Source organism: Hermetia illucens, chromosome 6 (assembly GCF_905115235.1).
Source record: "Hermetia illucens chromosome 6, iHerIll2.2.curated.20191125, whole genome shotgun sequence".
Classification (NCBI taxonomy): domain Eukaryota; kingdom Metazoa; phylum Arthropoda; class Insecta; order Diptera; family Stratiomyidae; genus Hermetia; species Hermetia illucens.
Window position 1 is genome coordinate 40,901,244 of NC_051854.1, and position 23,392 is coordinate 40,924,635.

Here is a 23,392-nt window from a genome sequence, read left to right on the forward strand (position 1 = left end):
TGCGCGGATTTCATCATCATAATTTTCGTCCCTAGATAGGAGAAATTTTCAACGGTCGCAAAGTTGTATTCTCCTATCCTTATTCTTCCTATTTGACCAGTGCGGTTTGATGTTGTTGGTTGGTTCGTCTTCGGTGCTGACGTTGCCACCATATATTTTGTCTTGCCTTCATTGATGTGCAGCCCAAGATCTCGCGCTGCCTGCTCGATCTGGATGAAGGCAGTTTGTACGTCTCGGGTGGTTCTTCCCATGATGTCGATATCGTCAGCATAGGCTAGTAGGTGGGTGAACTTAAAGAGGATCGTACCTCTTGCATTTACATCTGCATCACGGATCACTTTCTCGAGGGCCAGGTTAAAGAGGACGCATGATAGCGCATCTCCTTGTCGTAGATCGTTGTTGATATTGAATGGTCTCGAGAGTGATCCTGCTGCTTTTATTTGGCCTCGCACATTGATCAGGGACAGCCTAGTCAGTCTTATTAATTTCGTCGGGATACCGAATTCTCTCATGGCCGTGTACAGTTTTACCCTGACTATACTATCATAGGCGGCCTTAAAATCGATGAAAAGATGGTGCAACTGATATCCATATTCCAACAGTTTCCATCGCTTGCCGCACAGAGAAAATCTGATGTGTTGCTGATTTGCCTGGAGTGAAGCCTCTTTGGTATCGGCCAATGATGTTGTGGACGTATGGGGCTATCCGGCCTAACAAGATATCGGAGAATATCTTATAAATGGTACTCAGCAACGTGATACCTCTATAATTGATGCACTGCGTGATATCCCCCTTTTTATATATGAGACAGATAATGCCTCGTTGCCAGTGGCCAAGCATTGATTCGCTGTCCCACACCTTGAGCATCGGTTGATGAACCACTTAGAGTAGTTCGTCGCCTCCATATTTAACCAATTCCGCTATAATTCCATCGGCCCTTACGACTTATTGTTTTTAAACCGGTGGATTGCACGGACTGTTCCTTCTGTGCTTAATGGTGGCAGCATTTGTCCGTCATATTCAGTTGGCGGAACCTCCAACTCGCTAATATTTCGGTTGTTGAGCAGTTCATCAAAAAACTCAACTCATCGCTCCAATATGACCATTCTGTGGGAAATCAAATTTCCCTCTGTGTTTCGACAGGATGAGTATCGAGGTGTATAAGGCTTCATCATGCTGACTTGTTAGTAAAACTTCCGCGCCTGTTGCAGTTGCTCCCTATACTTTCCGAGTTCACAGACTTGTTGATTCTCCCCGGCTTCCCCTTTCCATCTGAGAAGTCGCTTCTCCATTCGACGGAGTTCGTAATGGGTCTGTGCGCGTGTCCGAGTTCTTTGAGAGTGCAACATTACTCGGTATGCAGCATTCTTCCGTTCCGTTTCTAGCTTACATTGATCGTCAAACCAGCCGTTCCAGCTTTTCTTGCAGTTAGGGACAAGTATTTGTGGCCGTGTAAATGATAACGCTCTTCTAATTGAATAATCCGCAGTTCGTTATTATTGGTACCCCTATGTAAACTATGGGAGCCGACGTCTCACCTGAATATGGACTCCATCCTTACTTGACTGTTGAAAGTATAATTTTGATATCATATTTAGGACAGGCTTCAAGTGTCCACTCAACTACCTCGTAGAAGGTATCCTTCTCCGACTCTGCGGTCTCCTCTGCAGGGGCATAAACGTTTATGAGGCCTATATTTCTAAACTTGCCTCGTAAACGCAGAGTGTATAGCCTTTCGCTTATATTTTCAAAGCCGATAACAGCAGGGTTCATTTTTGGGCTGACTAAGAAACCTTCTGTTGTACGGAAGGTCGCGGTTCGAATCTCACTGGTGCCAGTGAGATTTGTATCGTGATTTGACGTCGGATACCAGTCGACTCAGCTGTGAATGGGTACCTGAATCAAATCAGGGTAATAATCTCGGGCGAGCGCAATGCTGACCACATTGCCTCCTACAGTGTGCTGTAGTACACCGTTACGGTCTTGAATGAAGTGCTCTAACATACTTCAGGCCCTGATCCAATATGGATTGTTACGCCAACGATTATTATTATTATTAAGAAACCTTCTCCTATGATGTAGTGGCTGTTCTTCAGGAAACCGGTCCCTGTCCAGCGCATTTCTTGCAACGCAGTAACATCAGCTTTATATTGGGACAGGGTATCGGCTAACTGCTGAGTAGCATTCAGTCTGTACATGGAGCGCACCTTCCAGGAAAAAATGCACAAATCGTTATTCCGTTGTCGTTGCCGGGTTCATCGTTTTAAAGTCCATCCTGCCCGAGGCTCCTTCTGTGGCTTGGTGACATCGGTTTTCCGTGTAGGGTTGTAAGCCCTACCCAACCCCCAACCTGGAGGTGCACCTGATGCAATAAATTCCCCGCCTTCTTTTCAGTACCAATTCATCATCCATCATTTCTGTAGAGAAATCTAACAAAACCTACAGTTAATTTTCGAAAAATAACTGGCGTTTTTAAATTACATCTTGTGTGTCAGCTCGCACTTAACACGTATTCCTTATTTTATTGCAAAACCATGTCCTCATTCAGTAGTCATGAAAGGAGGTTCAGTGCTATGCAAAACCATAGTGGACTCAACGAATAGGGGGATTCGAAGAATATGGATAGGCTCTGAGGTTTTGCTACCCTCAGATTAATGCACTGATAAGGTGATAGTTTGGGATCAATGCGATACAAACGTAGGACATCCATTAGCTAGGTGTGCGGTACGCTGTCGAATGCCTTGGCATGATCGATATAGCAACCTTTGGCCTCCAGTTACTTATCCTACGACTACCCTGTCGATAATTAGTTGTTCTTTGCAACCCTTGACCCGATTCGGCAGCCCTTCTGCTCCTCGGACAGAATGCTGTTGGTCTCGAGGTGCGCATTGACCCTTCCACTAATAATGGACGTTATGGATTTGTAGAGGGTTGTTCAGGAAGTAATCGGTCTTGTGTGCGCAGGGTCCGCCAGTGAGGAAGGGTGGAAATTCCTCTGACCGACTAATGATTTCATTTATGGTATGGTATGGGACTGTGTATACTGGTAAATTTTTTATTGTAGAAATTCTGCACCCGATCCGAACCAAGACCCCTCCAGTTCTACGAGTTGCTTATGGCTCGACGAACCTCCTCTTTGGTAATATCCGTAAAATTCATGCCAGGCGTAGTTTTATACGAATGGTTTCAGCGGTGATCCACCCCACATGCTGGGCGGGTAACCCCCAAAGTCACCAAAAACTGTACTCTCTGGACGCTCTCTTATTTATTTTTTTTCGTCTTCGTGATAATTTCTCCTGAATTATTGTTTCTTTCTTTTTCCTTTATTTATTATTTTTCAATATAATGAAATAAATTACAACTATTTTTTTTTATTTGAGGACTTCCTCTTTTCTTCGTCCTGTCTACACCCGCAGAACACACACTAACTAGGGGCATCCTCCATTTAATGGCCTGAGGATGTCAAGGCAGAGGGAAATCCCAAAAGCCACGCCTCATAAAACCTCTGAAACAGGAATGGTATTGAATGAGGATACGATACATTGTGGGTCTTCCCTGACGATCGCGATACTCGTCATTTGTTTTTGTTTTACTTTTCCAGGTCTAGCCTGTGTGTGGGTCTGTTGCTAGATTGTTATTTTTCATGTGTCGGTGAAAACCCACGCATCGGTTAAGGACATATTAAATTCTGTAAAATGTCATGGGAGAGATCGCAGTTTTCAAAGGACCTACCACATCCTCGAGCCTGGCTAGCATAGTGGCAAGCAAGTGCGTGTCGACGAAACACTTCGATGGAATTTCAGTGTTAGCGGGCGGACCTTCACGGTCAATTTTGTCAAGTTTCCTTTTTTATGATTTGGGATACCGCTATCCTCTTGGTCGCCTCCGATCACTCAGGATGACCCTTTTTCCATCGACCAAACCCTTTATGTCATGAGAAGAGATGAAGAGGATCACTCTCGGAGAACGTCCAATCTCTGGCTCGGCGAAGATCCAAGAGAGACAGAAATCACAAAAGGTTCGTTTCTTTTATTCTCGTGTTGCTACTGACGAGGGATGGTTCGAAATTCTCCTTAGAGGGGAAAGTTCGCTGGAAATGTACCCTGTTAACAGTGAAGGCATGTCTGTCTTTTCGGCGCGAAACTAGAGCTAGAGTCACTCCCCTTCAGAACTCCATCTGTTCGGTCGTCCTATGATAGACTGCATGGATAGTGCTACCGATGGTGATGAATAACGTGATGTGGAGTTGCTGTCGATTCAAGACGTGCTGTCCTTAGATAACCAGTGGAGTAGGCATTCGCCTGGTAATTGATGTCCAAGTGTTAAAGTGCTAGTTATAAATGATCGACTTCGAAATTGCTGTTATTTGGGGCGCTTCACACATAGTGGAGTTTCTGCGAGCATTCAAAAATGTGACGAATCAGTTTGCTAAAAATAGTAGCAAATTTTATAAACATATTTTTCGATGTTCTCTAACATTTTCACAAAAATAAGAATGGATTTTATCAGTCACAGAAAAGATACTACCACCAAACACTAAACTTTGGGTTATACTAAAGTCGCTGGTGTTACAATCATCGAATTCAAATTTTACCACTGAAAAACACGATAAGTTGCCGTCGAAATATGCGTATTTCCAAAAGAAAAAAATTAAAAATAAGAACGCTGTCTGGAGAGAGGGCGAAGTGAGGTGATTCTCCGTGGGTTCGAAGTTTTCTCAGCGGCCCGGACTAGAGGATTTTTTAAACTAACTATGCTGTAGGCGAAGTAATCGCTGTATGATGACAGATAGCATCGGATTTTAAAAAAGGAAGGCTGCGCCCAAAAACTATGAGGCTACCTTGTTTCGAGTCATTATGGTCTTGGATTCAAAGGCTGGAATTTTTGAAACTCAGCCTAATCGGTACCAATCTTTCAGCGTCCATCATGTCCGTCCAGAACTTCCCGAGAACGCTACACCCCTTCTCTGCTGTTCTGCACCAAGGGTTTCTAGAGCCAGCTACTCGTCGCCTAGCTTAAGAGAATGAGTTCAACTGCAGGGTGTAGTTAGTAGCCCCGACAATTCCGCCTTCTGATCGACTCGCCAATGGGTAACTTGCCTGTGCACCGACCCAATTCTTTGTTCGAAGTGGTACCAGCTGACATGCAGTTTAATGCCACCGTCGGCAGAAACCACACTTCCTCTATATACAATGACCGGTCAGACTAAGAACCTTAGTTTTGTTGGTGCTTATCTTCAAACCGGCTCTACTTCCTTCTGTGTTCTTACACCTCCTCCCCTTAGAACTCCACAGTAAATACACTGCAGTGCTATCAGACTACGTAAGTCCGGATGTTGGACAGCGAAGCTCTACTGCCATAATAACATCCTAGACAAAGTGCCTCGAGAACTCCGGGCGGTCTCCACGAACTACGTCACACGCAAACCGAGCTTCAAGCGGAGCTTCGCTTTGGACTTTCTAGTCGAAGCAGAGTGGAACACAGTATTCTTCACCGTCGAATCAAAGATGATCTGTGGAATCGGCGTCAAAGTTTTCTCGGATAGACACAGTGTAGCCGACTTCCCCAGATCTCCCAGATTTCATAGGTGGATTCCAAGCGGAATTCTGAAAACCCGTCGATGACAAGGCATGATTCGAGCCTTCCTAAACACTCTCATGAATCATAAATATTTTATAATACAATATATTATTTTATTTAAATTTGCTCGGAATTCACAATTCTTTCTCATTTTCAGGGATCGTGCAAGTTTGGTTCTCCAACCAGGTCTCAACTCAGCTATTCCATCCGGAATATATACCACTACACAGAGGTAAGAAAGTTCACAATTTAACTATATATCAAGTCAATTCTAGAGTGTCTTGATTTTCAAATCTACGTTCAAGGTAGAATCTTACTCTCAGCCACAGGCCGCCTTCAACCCATTCATACAAGGACGCCATGTTCGTCGAACTAGTCGTAATGAATTTCTAGAGGAGGAAATTTTCGCTAGTCCAGAAGTACGTCGTTTTCGCCGAGAGGATGAAGATACAACCGAATCAACGGAAGATAGTTCCAGCGGTGAAGATTACGACGATGATGACGGGGAAGAAGGTCGCGTGCTTTCATCATCAGCCTTCAATAAAATTTCAGAAACTCTTGGAGCCTTAAATACCGTAGGACATTTCTTAGTAGATATGACTCGAGGACAGACACCTACCCATTCGGCTGATAATTCATCAAGTGTTCCTGATGCAATATTAACTTTGACGAAAACAGTTCTGGGACAAAATGTAACAAAAACTGTTGAACCATTAATTAAAAAACGTATCGGGACTGAAGAAGAATCAACTACTGCATTGATAGAGGTTAAAAAGAAAAAGAAGAAGAAGAACAAAGTGAAGAAGGACACGCATACAATCCTTACAACTAGCACAACCACAACAACCACCACCGAGGCACCTATCCAAGGTAAGTTCCAGTAATTTCAGAACCCTCTTCAGATATTTTAAGCTATATAACTTCCATTGAACTTACAAAACATCTATTTGCGTATTACTATATTCGTTTACTTCTGCCACTGAAAGGGTTCATCAAGACTTCGTGTGATCTTACTAAAATATGGTGAAACCTTTTGCTTGAGGAATTTAGGTATAGGCCAGCCAGTGTCTACATCCTCCAATATAAGCCATGCCCATATTAAGCTTTTGAATTTGCAACCAACAACACCTGTAGCTCCTTCGACTAGGGGGCTACCAGGACGGATGCTCCACCTTCAGCTCGCGGGCCACAATTTAGGTATTACTTTAGGTACTTTAGGTATTACTTCAGGTGATGGTTTTCTATTTTTTCTGCTTTCCTCCTTCTGCAGCTCATTCGGTATTTTTTCGATATGGAGGAAACCGTATCCGTATCCTTCCCAGCGATTGGTTTAGATTGCTTCTCTGCACCCTTCACTATACCACCGCATCTAGGACAATCCCGCGTATTATCCACCCCAAAGTCAATGCAAATACTGCTCATAGCAACTATCCTGTCCCGTAAGGAACTTCGTAACATGACAGTTGGTGTTCTTGAGTCTCCACTCAATCTATACAATAATGTTGAGAATGAACCTATGCGTCACCGACTATTCATAGACTTTTTTCATCTGCATTGCCAAGGATTGTACGACTCTGACCTTACTGCATTCCTGTGTTCTGTGTACCCCTTCATACGGTTTCTATGATACAGCACGCTCAATTCTTTGTTAGAATGTCAACTGGTATCATGCCGAACACTGTCAATACTCAAGGCTACCACCCGGTAAACTGGATTCACTTGCTTCCTTCTCTGATAGTGTGCAAGGATTTTCTAGGTGTTCCCTAAAGTTCAGTTTGGCATCAACCATCACCCTCTAATCGCAGTCTCTCCAGGGACGGGAAGAACAAACACCCCATTATTTATGACATTCCACAAGAAGGGACTCATCACCAAGCCCTGCAGTACTCCTGCTGTGACGGCATACTCTCTGGGACCCTCATCAGTCCAGTAGAAGAGAGTCACTGAGAGGTAATTCTCGACTAGATTCGCCAAATATCCCGATAGCCCTGTGTCAGCCAACACCCCATTATTTTGGTTCCAGTTAGCCAAGTTGAATATATTTTTGGCATCCAATACCAACACAGTACAGCAATCGCTAAGACTTACCGCGTCATTTCCAAAATTCACCACCATGCTTATTACACCCACCGTAGAGTGGTCCCAACATTCGCTTTGGCTGCCTCATTCAAGAGGTCACGCATTAACATCCGCTGCAAACATTTTCCTCCCCGTCTCTAGCTTCCAGAATCAAATCGCTCACATCTGCTCATACTGGGCAAGTGTAAAGCGGGCTGGAACATAGCAGCAATACATGAGGATCCCTTTGACTTTTACTCTGGTGAATCCACTCTTCATTCCGGGCACCTGCTGTCACCTGCAATTTGCGGATGGTTCTCATCCTCCTCCTCCATCTAAGGCACCGCTTCAGTGCCCGCTGCTCAAATTGTTGACCCATAGTCGGTACGTAGGCTGGTAGGTTGATGATGGCGGTCTGTGTTCCACCTTTAATTTTCCTTAGCGTTCTCATCCTTAACATTTATGGCTGCCTAACTCAAGCTACAACCGGGCAAAGACCATTAGAAAATTTATTCTTTGACAGAAGCAAATGTTTAACTGTAGAGTAGACTTCAAGGAAATCTCGAACTCTCTGGTGAAGGTATTTCTAGTTCGCTTGCCCTCGCATAGCTGTGACAACCTCGGCGCTAATTGCACTAACTTTGAAGAGTCACCACTTCAATCATGTTGTCAGAGCTTTGATACTTTTAGGACCAACCTTTCTTTACAATATTCTCTAGGAGGAAAAATCGGGTTTGCAACCAAAAAATTTGCCAGTCATTTTTTCAAAGAAATAATGTGTGGAACGTTGTTTTTCGATCATTCTTGGTTGACCCAGGCCTTAGAAGACTAATTGAAATGCCCATTCTATACGGGGGAAATTGCGTGCCCTTGGCTTCAATACACTGTCCAAGACATTTTCACAATAACCAGCTCAGTCCCATCAAAGAACATCTACAAAGCGTGATCGACAGAGGACAGGCTGGTTTCCACTCCAGATCCTTCTACGTTGACCACATCGGCACCCTGCGGATCATTTTGGAATAGTGCGCGGATCTTTGATTTACCTGCTCTTCATCAATTTCGTGAAAACTTTGGACATCGTGAACACGGAGTGTATCTAGAGTGCTCTATGCAGGACGGGCATTCCAAAGAAATTAATAGCTATTGTTAAAGCGGAATATGATGGCGCAAAATGTCTCGTGCTCCACTGAGGTAAAATCTCAGAGTAATTTGAGGTCCAAAGCAGAGTCCTGCAATTTAATATTATTTCTTGTTATGGGTGACATTCTTCATGCTGCCTTGTGCAGAGGACAGAAAGAAGTCTGCTCTAACACCGGGCCATGGGCCTTGACCAAATGAGTCTAGGTTTAGGAAAAGAGGCAATTAGATCTGAACCAAAGAAGAACCAACGAAATCAAGGTCTGCCCCCCCCTGGATAGAACATCGAATCAATTTGTATATCTAAGAAATATGGTTTCTACCGACGATGACAGCGAACTGATTGTCGCTCGACGCATTAAAAGCGCTAGATCCACTTACGCAACCTTGTCTAAAATTTGGAAATGCAGTTATCTCAACACCAAGATCAAGTTGCGGCCGATCTATGGACATGCTCCTTCTGAGTTGTTATATAGAACTAGCACATAGAAAGTACAATATACCATCGGAATACGCTGGCCTGGTACTATTTCAAAGAAAAAACTTGCATTCAAGCCTGTCACCCACGGGCGATGTAATCGGAAGACGTAAGTGGCAGTGAGTTGGTCCCACGAATAAAAAGCGACGATTGTATTACTGGCTACTCCCCAAGGGCACTTGGTGAAGAACGGTAGAGGAGGAGTGCCAGCATTTCAGAAGTCCTGAAGGGAGTTGAAGCGCATTTCAGTCAATTCCAAATGATAAGGCGTAGGTGTGGTTGACGTTCTATACCGTACCAAGGGGTGAAAGGCAACCACATATAGGATTTGCGGACTTTAAATTTTCGCCAACTTGCCAATTTCGGGTAAGCTAAGCAAATTTTTGACTTTTCCATTCGAACTATTGACGTAGGCATATTCCTGCCACTTTGGGACGGCATTCATTCAATTCTGGCCTTCACTCTCCCTATCATTTTCAGAGTGGTCGCTGTCTTTTTTTTACCAGTTCCTTTACGTCAGATAATGGCACCCGTTGTAACGAGAAATGGCGCACAACACAAATTTGATTAATGTATTTCCATATGGACTGACACCACGGCAGGCGTGGATTGAACAGCGTCGAAAACGTATAGCACCAAAACGGAAATCTTAAAATAAAAAATTGGCGATAAATTGATGCGAAACCGGCGATATATATGGTTGTAATTCACCCCTTAGCGGGGTGTAGCGCCTCAACCACACCTACGAGCCATCGCTCGCAGTTACCTGAAATATCCTTCAGCTCCCCATGACTTCCCGAGACCCCCGCACTCATACTCCATTACTCTGCGCCAAGTACCCTTCGGACGACTCATTCGTCGGCGTTCTTGGGAGCGTGGATTCCACCGCAATGCAATGCCCCTCCTTAATGTGTGACCTATCCACTGCTACTTCCGCCTTTCGGTCATAGTACGTACGAGTGCCAGGCCTGTGCGGAAATAAGTTATTCGTTAGAGATAGTGTCAGCCCAACATACTTCGATAATACAACGCAGGCAGGTGTTCACTATGGGGAATCGGAAAACCTCGGAAGCGTTGGTCTGATTCATCAACAAAGCGTACAAGACGTTGAGGCACGCCACATCATCCAGTTGCGCTAATGTTGGAAGTAATTTCAGGGCACAGTGAAAACACCAATCCAAGGTGCTGCTCTATACTAAACGGGTGCTATCAGTGGCACTGACAATTATCCTTCCGCTCTCAGCTCTTTCATGTTTTCTGCAGTTTGAGCATCAAAACAGCATGCAATTCGCTGGACGTTGCATGTTCCTCTTTCATACCTTGACGTTTTTGGTATTTTGCCAATAAGATGGTGTCTTATCCTCGATTGAAGGATTCACTGACCCCGAATATCAGGATGTGTGTCTCTTTCCGGCTTCATAGATTTCTTCGTCTTTGCAACTTCTGTGCTACTGATAGTTATCATCCTTATGGTTGATATCCAAAGGGTTTTATTATCGATATTTTCGTTAAGCGATAAAGATGTGCGTTGGCTCAAATAATGGTTCTTAGATACTAGTATACAGCGCGATTACCGGTCAGACTGAAAACCGTGATTTTGTTGGTATTTATCTTCAATCTGAATAAGCCTGTCTCCTTCTCCCAATTCCATGCCTTTTGGCCAAGGTCTATGACTCATTTAGGGAACAAGGAACTGTTATCAGCGCGATCGAGGTGTTGGAGGAGGGTTAGTGTAGCCTATTGAAACTCTACTCGTTCTGCACCCAGGGCAATATGCAAGAGGTTGCAAATAGCGGGGAGGAAAATTATCACCCACCGAAGCCAATCGTGACAGAACCCGCTTTGCGCTTCAAATTTGTTTGGCGCGACATTTTGGGCCGTTATATATCCCGCTAATCACTGCTCCCCACAATGCTTCTTCTGTGTAGAATATTCCAGGTACTGGTGTTTTGACGTTGGCGGAAACCTTCTCGAAAGAGATGAAGAACAGAAGAAGCAGTGATCTAAACGCCATATACTTCGCCACAATGATCCGAAGAATATTAACGTGGTCGGTACAGGGGGATCCAGATAAGGTTTCTCTCGGCCAATCAAGCTTTCTTGGAGGATACATTTAGGATTATTTCAGCTATTATCTGCGATACCAGGGACCACACAAATATCGCTCCGTTTGTTACACTCAAGACGGGAGCATCGTTCATCCTTTTTTTGCACTCGCTGGGAAATATCTCTAGGGAATAACCAGATACAGTAGCTTTGCAGGGGTTGCAAAGAACAGTTCCGCAGAGAGACCACCAAGGCCGGACACATTACACCGTTTAAGTGGGTTGGAACTCGTGGTATCGTAATGCTCCTTCCACCTCTTCACTTACTTATCAACGTAGATGAGAAGCCTACCGTTAATGGCTCTCACAGAGTAATCCAAGGACTTACGATCAGTTGCAAGCTTTTCCATGATGTCTTCTCATCATATGTCCAAGGAAGGTGTTCTCAGAAGTCATCTTGGCATTCAGATTACCCACCATGATCACACTCTACAATTGTGATGCTGCTAAACCTGGAGCCACTTTCGACAGTCAACATCCTGTCAGAAACTGGTCCCAGGTCATGAACCCAACAAAACTCGTTTTCGATAGCCAAAGTTCGTAGCCGTCAGGATAGTCTACATCGGAAACGCTTTCGACATTTCGGCAGTAAGAAAACTACGAAATTAGCAATCTACAAGGCTCAAAAATTTCTATCCCTTTTAGTCGCCTTCAGGGTATTCTCAAACACCAGCTCAATGGCAATGAAATTTAGATACTTTTTCATTAAATGTGCGAAAAGCAGTTGCAACGAGTTGCTATTATTTTTCGCTGCTCTATCGATACATTGTTAAACAAAAGGGTTGCTTTAGGCATACTGAAATTTTTTAGACTCGTTTCATAATTAGGTTCAGATTATCATCCTTTCGTTTTGAATATTGAATGAAAATTGAAAATTATATTTCTAAGCTTACTCGACTTTTCTCTTTTATTTTTAGCACTTATAAACGAAGCCAACGGTAAGGAAGGCGAGAATCGCTGTAAAACCCCAGACGGTAAAAGAGGAAGATGTGAAGATCTGAGCAGTTGCCCTGCCCTCCTTTTGGATTTGGGTAGCCTACGAGAGTCACTTTGCTTTAAAAGCTTGTTCGTTCCGGGAGTTTGTTGCCCTATCGAACAATCGACCATTTTAACAACACAAAAGCCAGTAATACTTACACTACGACCAACAACCAGACCAACACTTCATACCACTCAGCAATCGTTGGTACTGGTCCCACAACGCCCAGTAGAGCACAGCACACCCAAACCCCTCCCACCTATAATCGAGTCGCCTGACAATGGCATCGAGGGTAGTCTTACAAACATAGTGGATCCAGAATACTGTGGTCAACAGGAATTCACTACTGGTCGTATTGTTGGTGGCGTAGAAGCACCCAATGGACAATGGCCTTGGATGGCAGCAATATTTTTACACGGCCCGAAACGGACAGAATTTTGGTGTGGAGGTTCGTTAATAGGGTCGAAATACATCCTCACAGCAGCACATTGTACCAGGGATTCAAGACAGAAACCGTAACCTTATAATGTTTAATATTGACGATTTTTAATGATAATATACCAAACTGTTTTATAGGTTTGCAGCCAGACAATTTACTGTACGACTTGGGGATATTGATTTATCGACAGATGACGAGCCTTCAGCTCCAGTTACTTTCAACGTTAAAGAAGTTCGCGCACATGAAAGGTAAACCAAATAAAGATTTTTCTTCAACCCGGTTTAGTTTTTTAGCAGTATATTCTTGCATATCTTTTCGATATCATGCCAAATAACACGAAGTACAGAGTAGGTCCATCATTACAAAAGGGAGGCAGAGACTGCCATAAATAATAATGATTTCCATACCATACACCCCATCAAAAAAACCGTACGTGTTTCACTGATCCGGTAAAAAAATGTTAGTGGCACCCACTAGCCCGACGAGAGGTGGGGAGTTTTCTTGGGAGTCCGGAATGAAATTTTAATAAGAAAAAGGGATAATAGGAGGCCCGCATAATTTTCATCCTCATCCCGAGCTCGGTTTTTCCGTGTAATTTTCACCCCAGGTCTAGAATTTTTCTCTAGGGCCCTGAGCACTCACAATGAGGAGCAACCAATGAGATTGAAGGCACACTTCATCCCAATTCCCAATCCTATATACTAGTGAAGTCCCTCTTTCATAGATAAAATAGCGAGCACCAACGTTCTCAAGTCGGGTTAAGAAAGCAAATTTGACGGTCTCTCCTGGAACTATTCCTTACAGTCTATACATCTTATTCAAGGCATATTCAAAAACCCTGAGGATCTGGAATTTCTCACAGGAAGCGGAAGAAGGAGTGTATTATCGTGCTGCCTACAGTCATAAAGATAATGACTAGCAAGACCTGGCGCACACGAAAAAACGCCTCCAGGTTCTGATCGACAACGAGCATGAAAGCTTCCGCTTGGGGAACTCCTGTGCCGTCCACATTGTGTCCCGACCTGCTCATCTTAAAGAAATAAAATAAACTGCATTTTAACGTGTGGAGTAGGAATCCTGATGAATCGCAATTATCCTAGTTTGCAAATCTTAAGAACCATAAGATCTTAACTAATCAGTTATACCTGGTCCATAAACTTTCGGCTTCTTCGAAAACTTGTGGCGCAGCGGGGTTAACAACCGGGGTTTAAGCCGCAATATGCACACCCTTTGGACTCTTCGAGTTCACACGGATGACTTTCGGGTTGTGTAATGCGGCGCAAACTTTTCAAAGGTTCATCTACTCGGTCGTGCGAAACCTCGACTTCTGTTTCGTATATTTGGATGATGTTTTGGTCGCTTCCTCCTCAGAATCTGAGCACTTACCCCATCTCCAGTGCATTTTTCAACGTCTCCTTGAGGCCGGTTTAGTCCTAAATTTTGAGAAATGCAAGTTCCTCCAGACACAGGTGAGATTCCTCGCCCACTTCCTTTCCCCTGACGGAATACAGCCCGACCCAGACAAGGTGCAAGCGATCTCAACCTTCCCGCGTCCGAAAACCGTGAAGGATTTGCGTAGGTTCTTGGGCATGCTAAACTTCTATCGTCGTTTCCTGCCCAAAGCCGCCGAACACCAGTCCGTTTTGAACGCGTACTTCTGGCAGCCGGCAGCCGTTGAGCTTCTTCTCCAGACAGTTAAACCCCGCTCAACGAAACTACAGCACTTACGATCGAGAATTGCTCGCCGCGTTTTTTAGCATTAAGTACTTCCGCTTCTCCCTTGAAGGCAGACCGTTCACAGTGTTCACAGACGATAAGCCTCTGACATATACTTTGAAACAAAAGCCCGATAAAGCGTCCCCTCGTCAACTTCGACACCTGAACTTTATAAACCGGTTCACTTCCGACATACAGCACGTGTCCGGCAAGGACAACATAGTTGCTGACGTTTTGTCACGTGTCTCCGAGGTTAACATACCCGCCTCACTCGACTTCTCAACTATCGCCAAGGCGTAGGAACATAACGCAGTACTTCAGAGCCTGAAATCCAACCGCAAATATAAATTTCGAGAGTTGCCCATCTTCGGCTCGAACCTCTCTCTCTCTCTACTGCGAATACTCGGAAAAGGAACCCCGGCCATACATTCCGGCCAGCTTTCGCAAGGAAGTGTTCCATGCGGTTCACGACGTAGCGCATCCAGGCATCAGGACAACAAATCGATATCGTAGGACCTTTGCGAGACTCGCTCGGTTACAGGTATTGCCTTACAATCATCGACAGGTTTACGCGGTAGCCTGACGCAATACCTCTGAAGGACATTACGGCGTAATCTTGTGCCGAAGCCCTCTGTCGAAAGTGGATCCCTCGCTTTGGCATCCCTACAGTGATCATCACCGACCAGGGAATGCAATTTGAGTCTTTTCTTTGGTTGCCATCTGCGATGACCTCAAGTCGAACACGCTCGCTGATAATAGCTGGGATTGGGTCGCTGCGAGTAATAAAGCGGTACTGGTGTGTGAGTCACTGCACAGTCACATGCGCGAATTGCGGGAAACGTTTGACGAATCTCTGGTGCAACAAGGAGCAGTAAGATGTTATACCCGCCTATGCCGTTATTTCGTAGTAGGGGTGGATGATGAAGAGGTTCATTTCCTCAGTCAACTTCACCCATTGCCTACGCGAGCCTGCTGAAGTGGCCGCCACAGATTGTGGTTAAGCAGCTGCAGCAGGCGGAGAAATGCTCCTGGCCATCATGGCGCCTACACATCGAACCGCCCCACGACTAGCGGTTTAGACGCCGTCCTGTCCATTCCGAGAGCCCGACCCAGTCACCAAGTTAGACTACTCTCGTCGGTTATCCATACCGGACCTTAAAATTCTCCTTCTCCTGATTTTTAGCGGTGCATGTTATCCCTAACTGGCAAGTGTGGTGATATCTTCCTCGGTGCGTAATCTGCAAAGTTCCTGCACTTTCCTCATCTACCCGCTGAGATGCTGCGGTGGTGTACAGTCATTCAGACTGAAGCTATCCATCCCTCCTCCTTTCACAACCGGGTTTGGGACCGGCTACGGCAGAATTTTATTTTTACGATTATTCTTTTATTTTCAATTCACTTTATTATTTTTTTTTTTAATTTTATTTAGAGCTTTTAACTCTATTTATTTCTTTTCTTGAATAGTTTTCATCCTGGCATGGTTCTTGTTGTTGTATCTGTTTGAATTTTAATATGAATTATGACGCCATGAATTCTAACTAAATCTATTTAATTTGAGAGTTTCCTCCTCCTCCTCCTCCTTTATTTAAAAAATTCGATCATTTTCTTGATACAATATGTGGAAATAGTTAAAAAAAATATTACCTTTCATAGCAGATCGTGCTTTTAGTGCAGCCTTTTTTCTAAACGATTAAACGTCATATGCGCATATTTTCAATGTTTGATTCTCGGGGATATCTCATAAAATGAGAACACTCTCCCTTTTCATCTTCTTCATCAATCTTTCTCCCGTTCAGGGGCGAGGTAGACTCATCTTGATCGGTTACGCTATTTTCCTTGATCATGCGCCTGAACTGGATGGAGTCAAAAGACTCTCAAATCACCATCTAGCGTATCAAAACAACGCTGTTTCAGCCATAATTCGTGGCTAACTTTCAGTTGAAGTCGATTCCTTTCTCGCAGTTGTATATCCTATAAAAAAATTCTTAGTTTCCAGCTTAAATTTAACGTAAAATAATGTTATTCACCGCATGCGAGGGAGCTCACATTTCCAATCTATGCATCAAATTTTATGGCGTTAGATATAACCACTTCTAAGACGAGTGCGTGCGATAGACAGACAGACAGGCAAACAGACCTACCTCGCTGCTATTGTCGATAGCTACTACAAGAGCGGAAATTTTGCATATGCTACTGATGACAGACCCCAGGATTACGTTATCTCTGCGGGTGTTCCATAAGCCTCCATATTTTTGTTTTTGTTTTTTTTTGAGGAGGTGGAAATATTCAAAAGACACTGGTCTGCACACACCAGCGTGTGGGATTTTTACCCACTAAAACCACCCCCGACGCCCTCCCTGCCCCGCGGAACCACCATAAGGTATTACCTCACGGGACGGAGTCAACTCACTCTAGCTTAATCCCATTTCTTCTATACGCGGCGCACGTGACCGCGCTTTTCTCCTTTCCTCTGCCTTTCGCAATTTATCTTGAATAGATGCGATCATGGAGTTGACCGCATCCCAATTCTCTTGATGTGCTAGCATTTTCGGCACCAGATTTTCTGGTACCAGCACCTCTCCTAGAGTCTCCTCTAGATTCCTCCTTCCTTCCACAAATCTCGGACAGTGGAAGAATACATGCTCTGGGCCCTCTGGGACTCCATCACAATTTGGACAGTCGGGTGAGGTCTCCAATTTAAACCTGTGAAGGTATTGGAGATATCCTCCATGTCCCGTGAGAAACTGGGTGAGATTATAATTAATCTCACTGTGTCGTCTCTCCAACCACTCCTTGATGGCAGGAATGAGCCTGTGAGTCCACCGACCCTTTCCCGAGCGTTCCCACCGCTCTCGCCATCTATTTATGGATCTCTCCCTCTCAGCGTTCTTCGTCTGCGATAAGGGAGAGATTGGCTGCGCATGGTATATATTCGCCATCTCATCTGCCAAGATGTCAATCGGCATCGTACCAGAGATGACGAATGCTGCGTCATCTGAGACAGTCCTGAAGGCAGAGCATACCCTCAGAGCTGTCCTCCTGTAGACTGCATTCAGTTTGCTAGTGTTAACTGACATCCGCAATGCCTCGCTCCAAACTGGGGTCGCATAGAGCATGATTGAGGTCACCACTCTGGCTATAAGCAACCTAGAGGTATACCGTGGCCCTCCCACGTTCGGCATCATCCTCGCCAGGACCATACTGTCTATCACCACCCCCAAGTATTTGATGGTCGGCTTGGAAGTGATGATATGATTCCCGATTCTAACACAGGCGTAATTTCTCTTCCGGCGCTTCGAGATGAGGACCGCTTCTGTTTTTTCCTCCGCAAGCGTCAAACCAGAGCTCTCCAACCAGCATTTGACAGCACCGATTGCCTCGCTTGAGTATAACTCAGCATCTTCAAGATGCTTTGCGACAACAACCAGTGCAATGTCGTCAGCGTAACCCACCACTGTGGCTTCCTCCGGAAGGGGAAGATTAAGTACATCGTTGTACATGATGTTCCACAGTAGTGGACCCAATACGGAGCCCTGTGGGACATCCGCGGAAACAACGTACTCCTGCGGTCCGTCATCAGTGTCATACCAGAGCCTCCTTTCAGTTAAGTAACAATCAACGATAGCAGCGAGATAGGCGGGAATACCAACCTTCGCTAGGGATTTGCGTATTAGATTCCAATTGGCCGAATTGAATGCATTTTTCACGTCCAGGGTTACTACCACGCAATATTTGCTGGTACTACCCTTTCCGTGAATTGCATCTTCGGCCAAGCCAGTAACCAATTTGATGGCATCAATGGCTTTACGAAACCCATACTGCCGATCTGAAAGGCCGCCTTGGCTCTCAACAACCGGGAGTAATCTATTATAGATTACCCGCTCTAACATTTTCCCCACCGTGGCCACATAGGCCTCCGTACTGCCCCCACTACTGTGAACACATGTACAATCTTCCAGTTCCGGAAGAAGTCACAGTGGTGAGGTACACCGGCAATATGGTACTGGTTATAGTAGCAAAGCATCTCGAAGATGCTGAGTTATATTCACGCGAAATAATCAGTGCTGTTAAAGGATGAATAGACAGTTCTGGTCTGACACAGGAAGAGCAGTCCTCATTACCAGGCATCGTAAAAGAAATTATGTCTGTATTTATATTGAGAGTCATAACATCACTAGTTGGCAGTGGTGAATGCAAAGCTCAGATTAGCAACACACACAGTATCCTTGTGACAGAAGGTGATGCCAAACGTAGGATGGCCACGATAGGCTTCAAGGTTACTTATACCCAGGGTAGTAAGCTCATTTAATGCTAATAAATTGAGTGCACGCTACAGAATGGCAGTCCTAAGAACGTGCTCCACTTTTAAGACTGTCTCAAATGTTGAAGTGTTTCCCATCTCGGGAATGATGCCGATTGAGATTCTGGCAGATGAAATCAAGAACATATACAATGCGAAGTCAATCTTTCCTTTATCGCAAACGAAGACGCCAAAATGGAGAGATCTATAAAAAGATCTGAAGATGGTTGGGAATACTGGTGGACACACAAGTTGATTCCTGCCATCAATGAATGGTTAAAGCGACAGCCCGTTGAGATTAAATCTCCGCAGAGCCCTAAAATGATGATGATTTCCACAAAACTTTCACAAAACGGTGGTGAAAAAGCGTGCTGGAATTAAAAATTGACTATCGGCGTCTACCCTTGAGAGACCAGAAAAATATAGCGATTATACCAGGTTGTTCAATAAGTTTTGCGGTTCGATAAGAAAAACACACTTTTATGGTTTGATATACACTTTATTGTTGAGTATAGTCTCTGCGAACATCAATACATATACTCGAATGGGATTCCAGTTTATGAATTCTATCCCTGAAGGCAGAATCTTAAAAGGCTGCAAAATACGCTCCCACAACTGTTTTGACCTCACCATTTAATGAAAAACGCTTTCCACGAATGAATTTTTGTTGGTCTGGAAACAGATGGGAGTCATTAGTCATTAGTCTGGTGAATACGGTGAATGCTCCAACAATTCGAACTTGAATTCATGGAATTTCGCCATTGTCAAAATGCTCTTGTGACATGGTGGATTGTGCTCCTGAAAATGATTTTTTTTCTTCGGAAAAACGGGTGTTTTTTCACGATTTTTTTCGTTTAGCTTGTCTTAAAGGTTACAATAGTATTCAGAATTTATAGTTTTACCACTTTGCAAGTAATCCACAAACGAAATTCCTTTCACATCCCAAGAAACTCATGCTAACACCTTCTTGGCCGATTTCTGGACCCGAACTCGTTTCGGAGCCAAGGAACCAGGTTCACATCATTCTTCAGTCTCTTATTTTGATTCAGAATCATGGTGATAGGCCCAAGTCTTATCCATAGTGATGAATGGACGCACAAAATCCACTTTATCCTTCCGAAAATGCTCTAAATGTCGCTGAGAAAGTCGCATTTGAATGTTTTTTTGCTCTATTGTTTGCGAACGCGGCACCCATTGTACACACAGCTTTCTGAAACCCAATACTTCAGTCAAAATATTGCTTACACTGCTCAATGAGATGCCTAGGGCTTCTACTAAATCTGTTTCAGTCACTCGAAGATTTTCCAATTCCGTGTCCTGTAATTTTTCTACAATTTCCGTTGTTGTTACTGTTTTTGAACGTCATTGACACGTTTAAATTTAGTAACCCATCTTGCTACTGTACTGATTGAAGGTGATTAGTCCTTATACACTTTCAACATTCGTTCATAAATTTGCTTTGCTTTTAAACCTCCCAAAAATAAAAATTCAATCACTGCACCATACATGATTTTTTCCGTTGTAAAAAATACTGTGACACGTAAACAAAGAGCAAATTGACAGACTGAAAGAAAAATTCACATACCTTCATATGCAGAATGTACCTACATCACAACAAAATGTAGGCTAGTAGCAACGCCCTCTCTTATCGAACCGCAAACCTTATTGAACAACCTCGTATATGCATACATTTTCCTATAAGTTATTTTTAGTTAAGGGTTGCCCATATGTCGATAGAATGTTGTCGATTTGCACTAGGGCTGTGCAGGATATTGTGCTCACGGGACTGGTAATTACCACCGCCTTTTTCGAATGAATGTGAAAATTTTAACTCGGTCTGAATAATCAGTGAAACAAAAGAAATCATTCACCATTATCTTCTGAACGGTTACTCTTCAGTATATTCAATAAACCTACACATATCAAAGAGAAAACTTTCTTCCAATTTTCCAGATTTTCTCGAATTGGATTCTATAATGACTTGGCCATTCTTGTATTAGACCGACCTGTCCGGAAATCGAAATATGTAATTCCAGTTTGTCTTCCTAAAGCCGGATTCATACCTCCAAAAGAAAGATTAGCTGGACGTCGGGCGACTGTTGTTGGTTGGGGTACCACGTATTACGGTGGCAAGGAATCCACCGTACAAAGACAAGCTGACCTCCCGCTATGGCGGAATGAAGATTGCGACCGAGCCTACTTCCAGCCGATCACAGAAAACTTCCTTTGTGCAGGTTTCTCTGAGGGTGGAGTTGATGCATGTCAGGTAAAGAAATTAATATTAATGTAAGTAAAATTTATATAAATTGCATGTTTTTTTTTTTCAGGGTGATTCTGGAGGCCCCCTTATGATGCGCATTGACTCTAAGTGGACTCAGTTGGGTGTTGTCTCATTTGGTAACAAATGTGGCGAACCAGGTTATCCTGGTGTTTATACTAGAATATCCGAGTACATGGACTGGATTAGAGCTCACACTCGAGATTAAATTAGCAATGTGAAAGCTGTTTAACTTATGTAATTATTTATTATTTTTCACACTTGTACATAGTAGAATAACACTCACCTTTTTATAACAAAAGTCCTGAAGTAAACAATTTTTAATATGAAAATGGAAATTTTAATTCTTTTACGGTGCTGCGATGCTCTGTCCTCCCTAAACTGAAGTGACTTTCTAGGGGCTATATGGTTTCTATCAAGACTGGTGCGTATAAACAATAATAATTTGGAAGAAATTACTTTGTGAAGATTTTGCCATTAGAATTAAATATATTGAAATTTTTATTTCGAACGGTGGAAAGCAGGCGTAATGAAGGCTGTCGCAGCCGCAACAAACTTATATATATGGCATTCCACAACTGGTGTGCTTTGTAATCGAAGTAACAACGAACTTCTCAAATCTAAAATTTACCACAATGTCGTCCGTCCTGCCGCCCTCTATGGTTCTGAGTGTTGGCCAATTATAAAAGACAATGAACGGCGTCTTGCGGTAATGGAGACGAACAAAAGAAATTGGAACTCGAGTTATTCTTTCTGGATTTCTAATTAACTTAGTAATTTTAAATAAAAATAAAACTAGGTAGCTTTCTCCCACTACAATATATTTCAATAGTTAGTAAATACGTATTTCGAGAACTACTTACTCTCTTCCTCAGCACTTAAGCTACTCCTTAGCTCAGGTAGCTTAAGTACTGAGGAAGAGAATAAGTAGCTCTCGAAATACGTATTTACTAACTATTAAAATATATTGTAGTAGGAGAAAGCTACCTAGTTTTATTATTCAGATTTTTCGGTTGGATAGGTTCTGAGAACGAAACCTGTTGTAGGGATGAGAAGTCGACATCGTGAAATTATTCAGATAGTTAAAATAAGAAGAGCTATATAAGTTATCATGAATTATAACTTTATTAAAAAATAAAAACCTTCTTTTGATTTCCTATCTCCGCAACAATCTGCGGAAGCTACAATCAGCAGCAGTCTGCCGTTGGTCTAAATGACACTGGAATTGCTCAGGAAAGATATCGCTGTATAGCAATTATCTATCCTTATGAAAAGCAAATAACCAAGTGTGTCGAGCCTCGGGGCTCTAGTTCTTTTTATATGATTCTTACTTACATTCTAACATATGTTAATTCCTTATTTTCTATGCAGTAACCAATCAAATTCCTTTAATTACTTTCTTGACCAATTGGGTCTGTACATAACAATATATGATTGTGACGTCATAACTTTCTCTTTCTTTCAATTTACCAATCTACAAACATACGGGTCGTGCTGGTCATATGACTCTATGCATTTCTTATGCATAGTCATGTAGCTGTGTATATGGGTGATGTATGCATAGCATGTTGTGACCCAAGTGGATCTTATTTCATGTATGCATGGTATGTTGTGACTCAAGTGGATCTTATTTCTTGACGGTAGATACAAAGTGAACTCTTATGAAGAAGAAATATGGGTCAGTTAATGACTGATTGTTATTGTTTACATATTTTTAATTGGAAATTTGTGTGAGGTCGGGTAAGTTGTCTATCGTTTCGTATTACTAATGAATCGTTTTGAATGATATCACTACACTGTTACACTTTTTGGAGGTCATATTTTGAGCCCTCACCCTCCTATGTTTCACCTAATTTCAAATATTAAACCAGTTTCGAAAAGTACTAATTGAGACCTTTCATTTGATACCCCACATGGCTACATTCTGTGAAAAAAAATTTTGCAGCCTCCTTTCACCTGTATGGGGAGCCCCCCTTAAACTTAACACAAAATGGCGCAAGTTGCTGCATGTAAAGGGAATGGCAGATCACATACTCTTACCAATTTTCGTGACAATCGGTTCAGCCGTTTCCGAATAAATCGGGTGTGACAGACAGACAGACAGACAGACCGACAGACAGACAGGTCAGAGGCCATTCATCTCTGCAGATCACGTGCCCCATCCTCTTGCTAAAAATCATCCAGGGGTTATTCCCCCAGCAAGAGGAGAGCACCGGCACATTCCAACAACCTCTGAATGTGGCGGCAATTCCGCCAGTCACCAGAGACGAGCTGTTGGATATCTGCGGTAGAATAGGAGACAATAAAGCGCCGGCCCTG

At 43.3% G+C, this 23,392-nt stretch overlaps 1 protein-coding gene across 1 annotated transcript in view; it reads left to right on the forward strand.

The window, feature by feature from the left end:
* The window catches only part of LOC119660428 (proclotting enzyme), a 64,992-nt gene extending 43,616 nt beyond the window's left edge, over positions 1–21,376 (forward strand). The window contains exons 2-7 of the mRNA XM_038068979.1: positions 5,738–5,812; positions 5,890–6,450; positions 12,279–12,855; positions 12,917–13,027; positions 20,749–21,061; positions 21,123–21,376. Of these exons, the coding sequence (XP_037924907.1) occupies positions 5,738–5,812; positions 5,890–6,450; positions 12,279–12,855; positions 12,917–13,027; positions 20,749–21,061; positions 21,123–21,281 (1,796 nt within the window). The 3' untranslated portion in view covers positions 21,282–21,376. The remainder of the gene's footprint in view (positions 1–5,737; positions 5,813–5,889; positions 6,451–12,278; positions 12,856–12,916; positions 13,028–20,748; positions 21,062–21,122) is intronic.
* Positions 21,377–23,392: the final 2,016 nt, after the last annotated feature.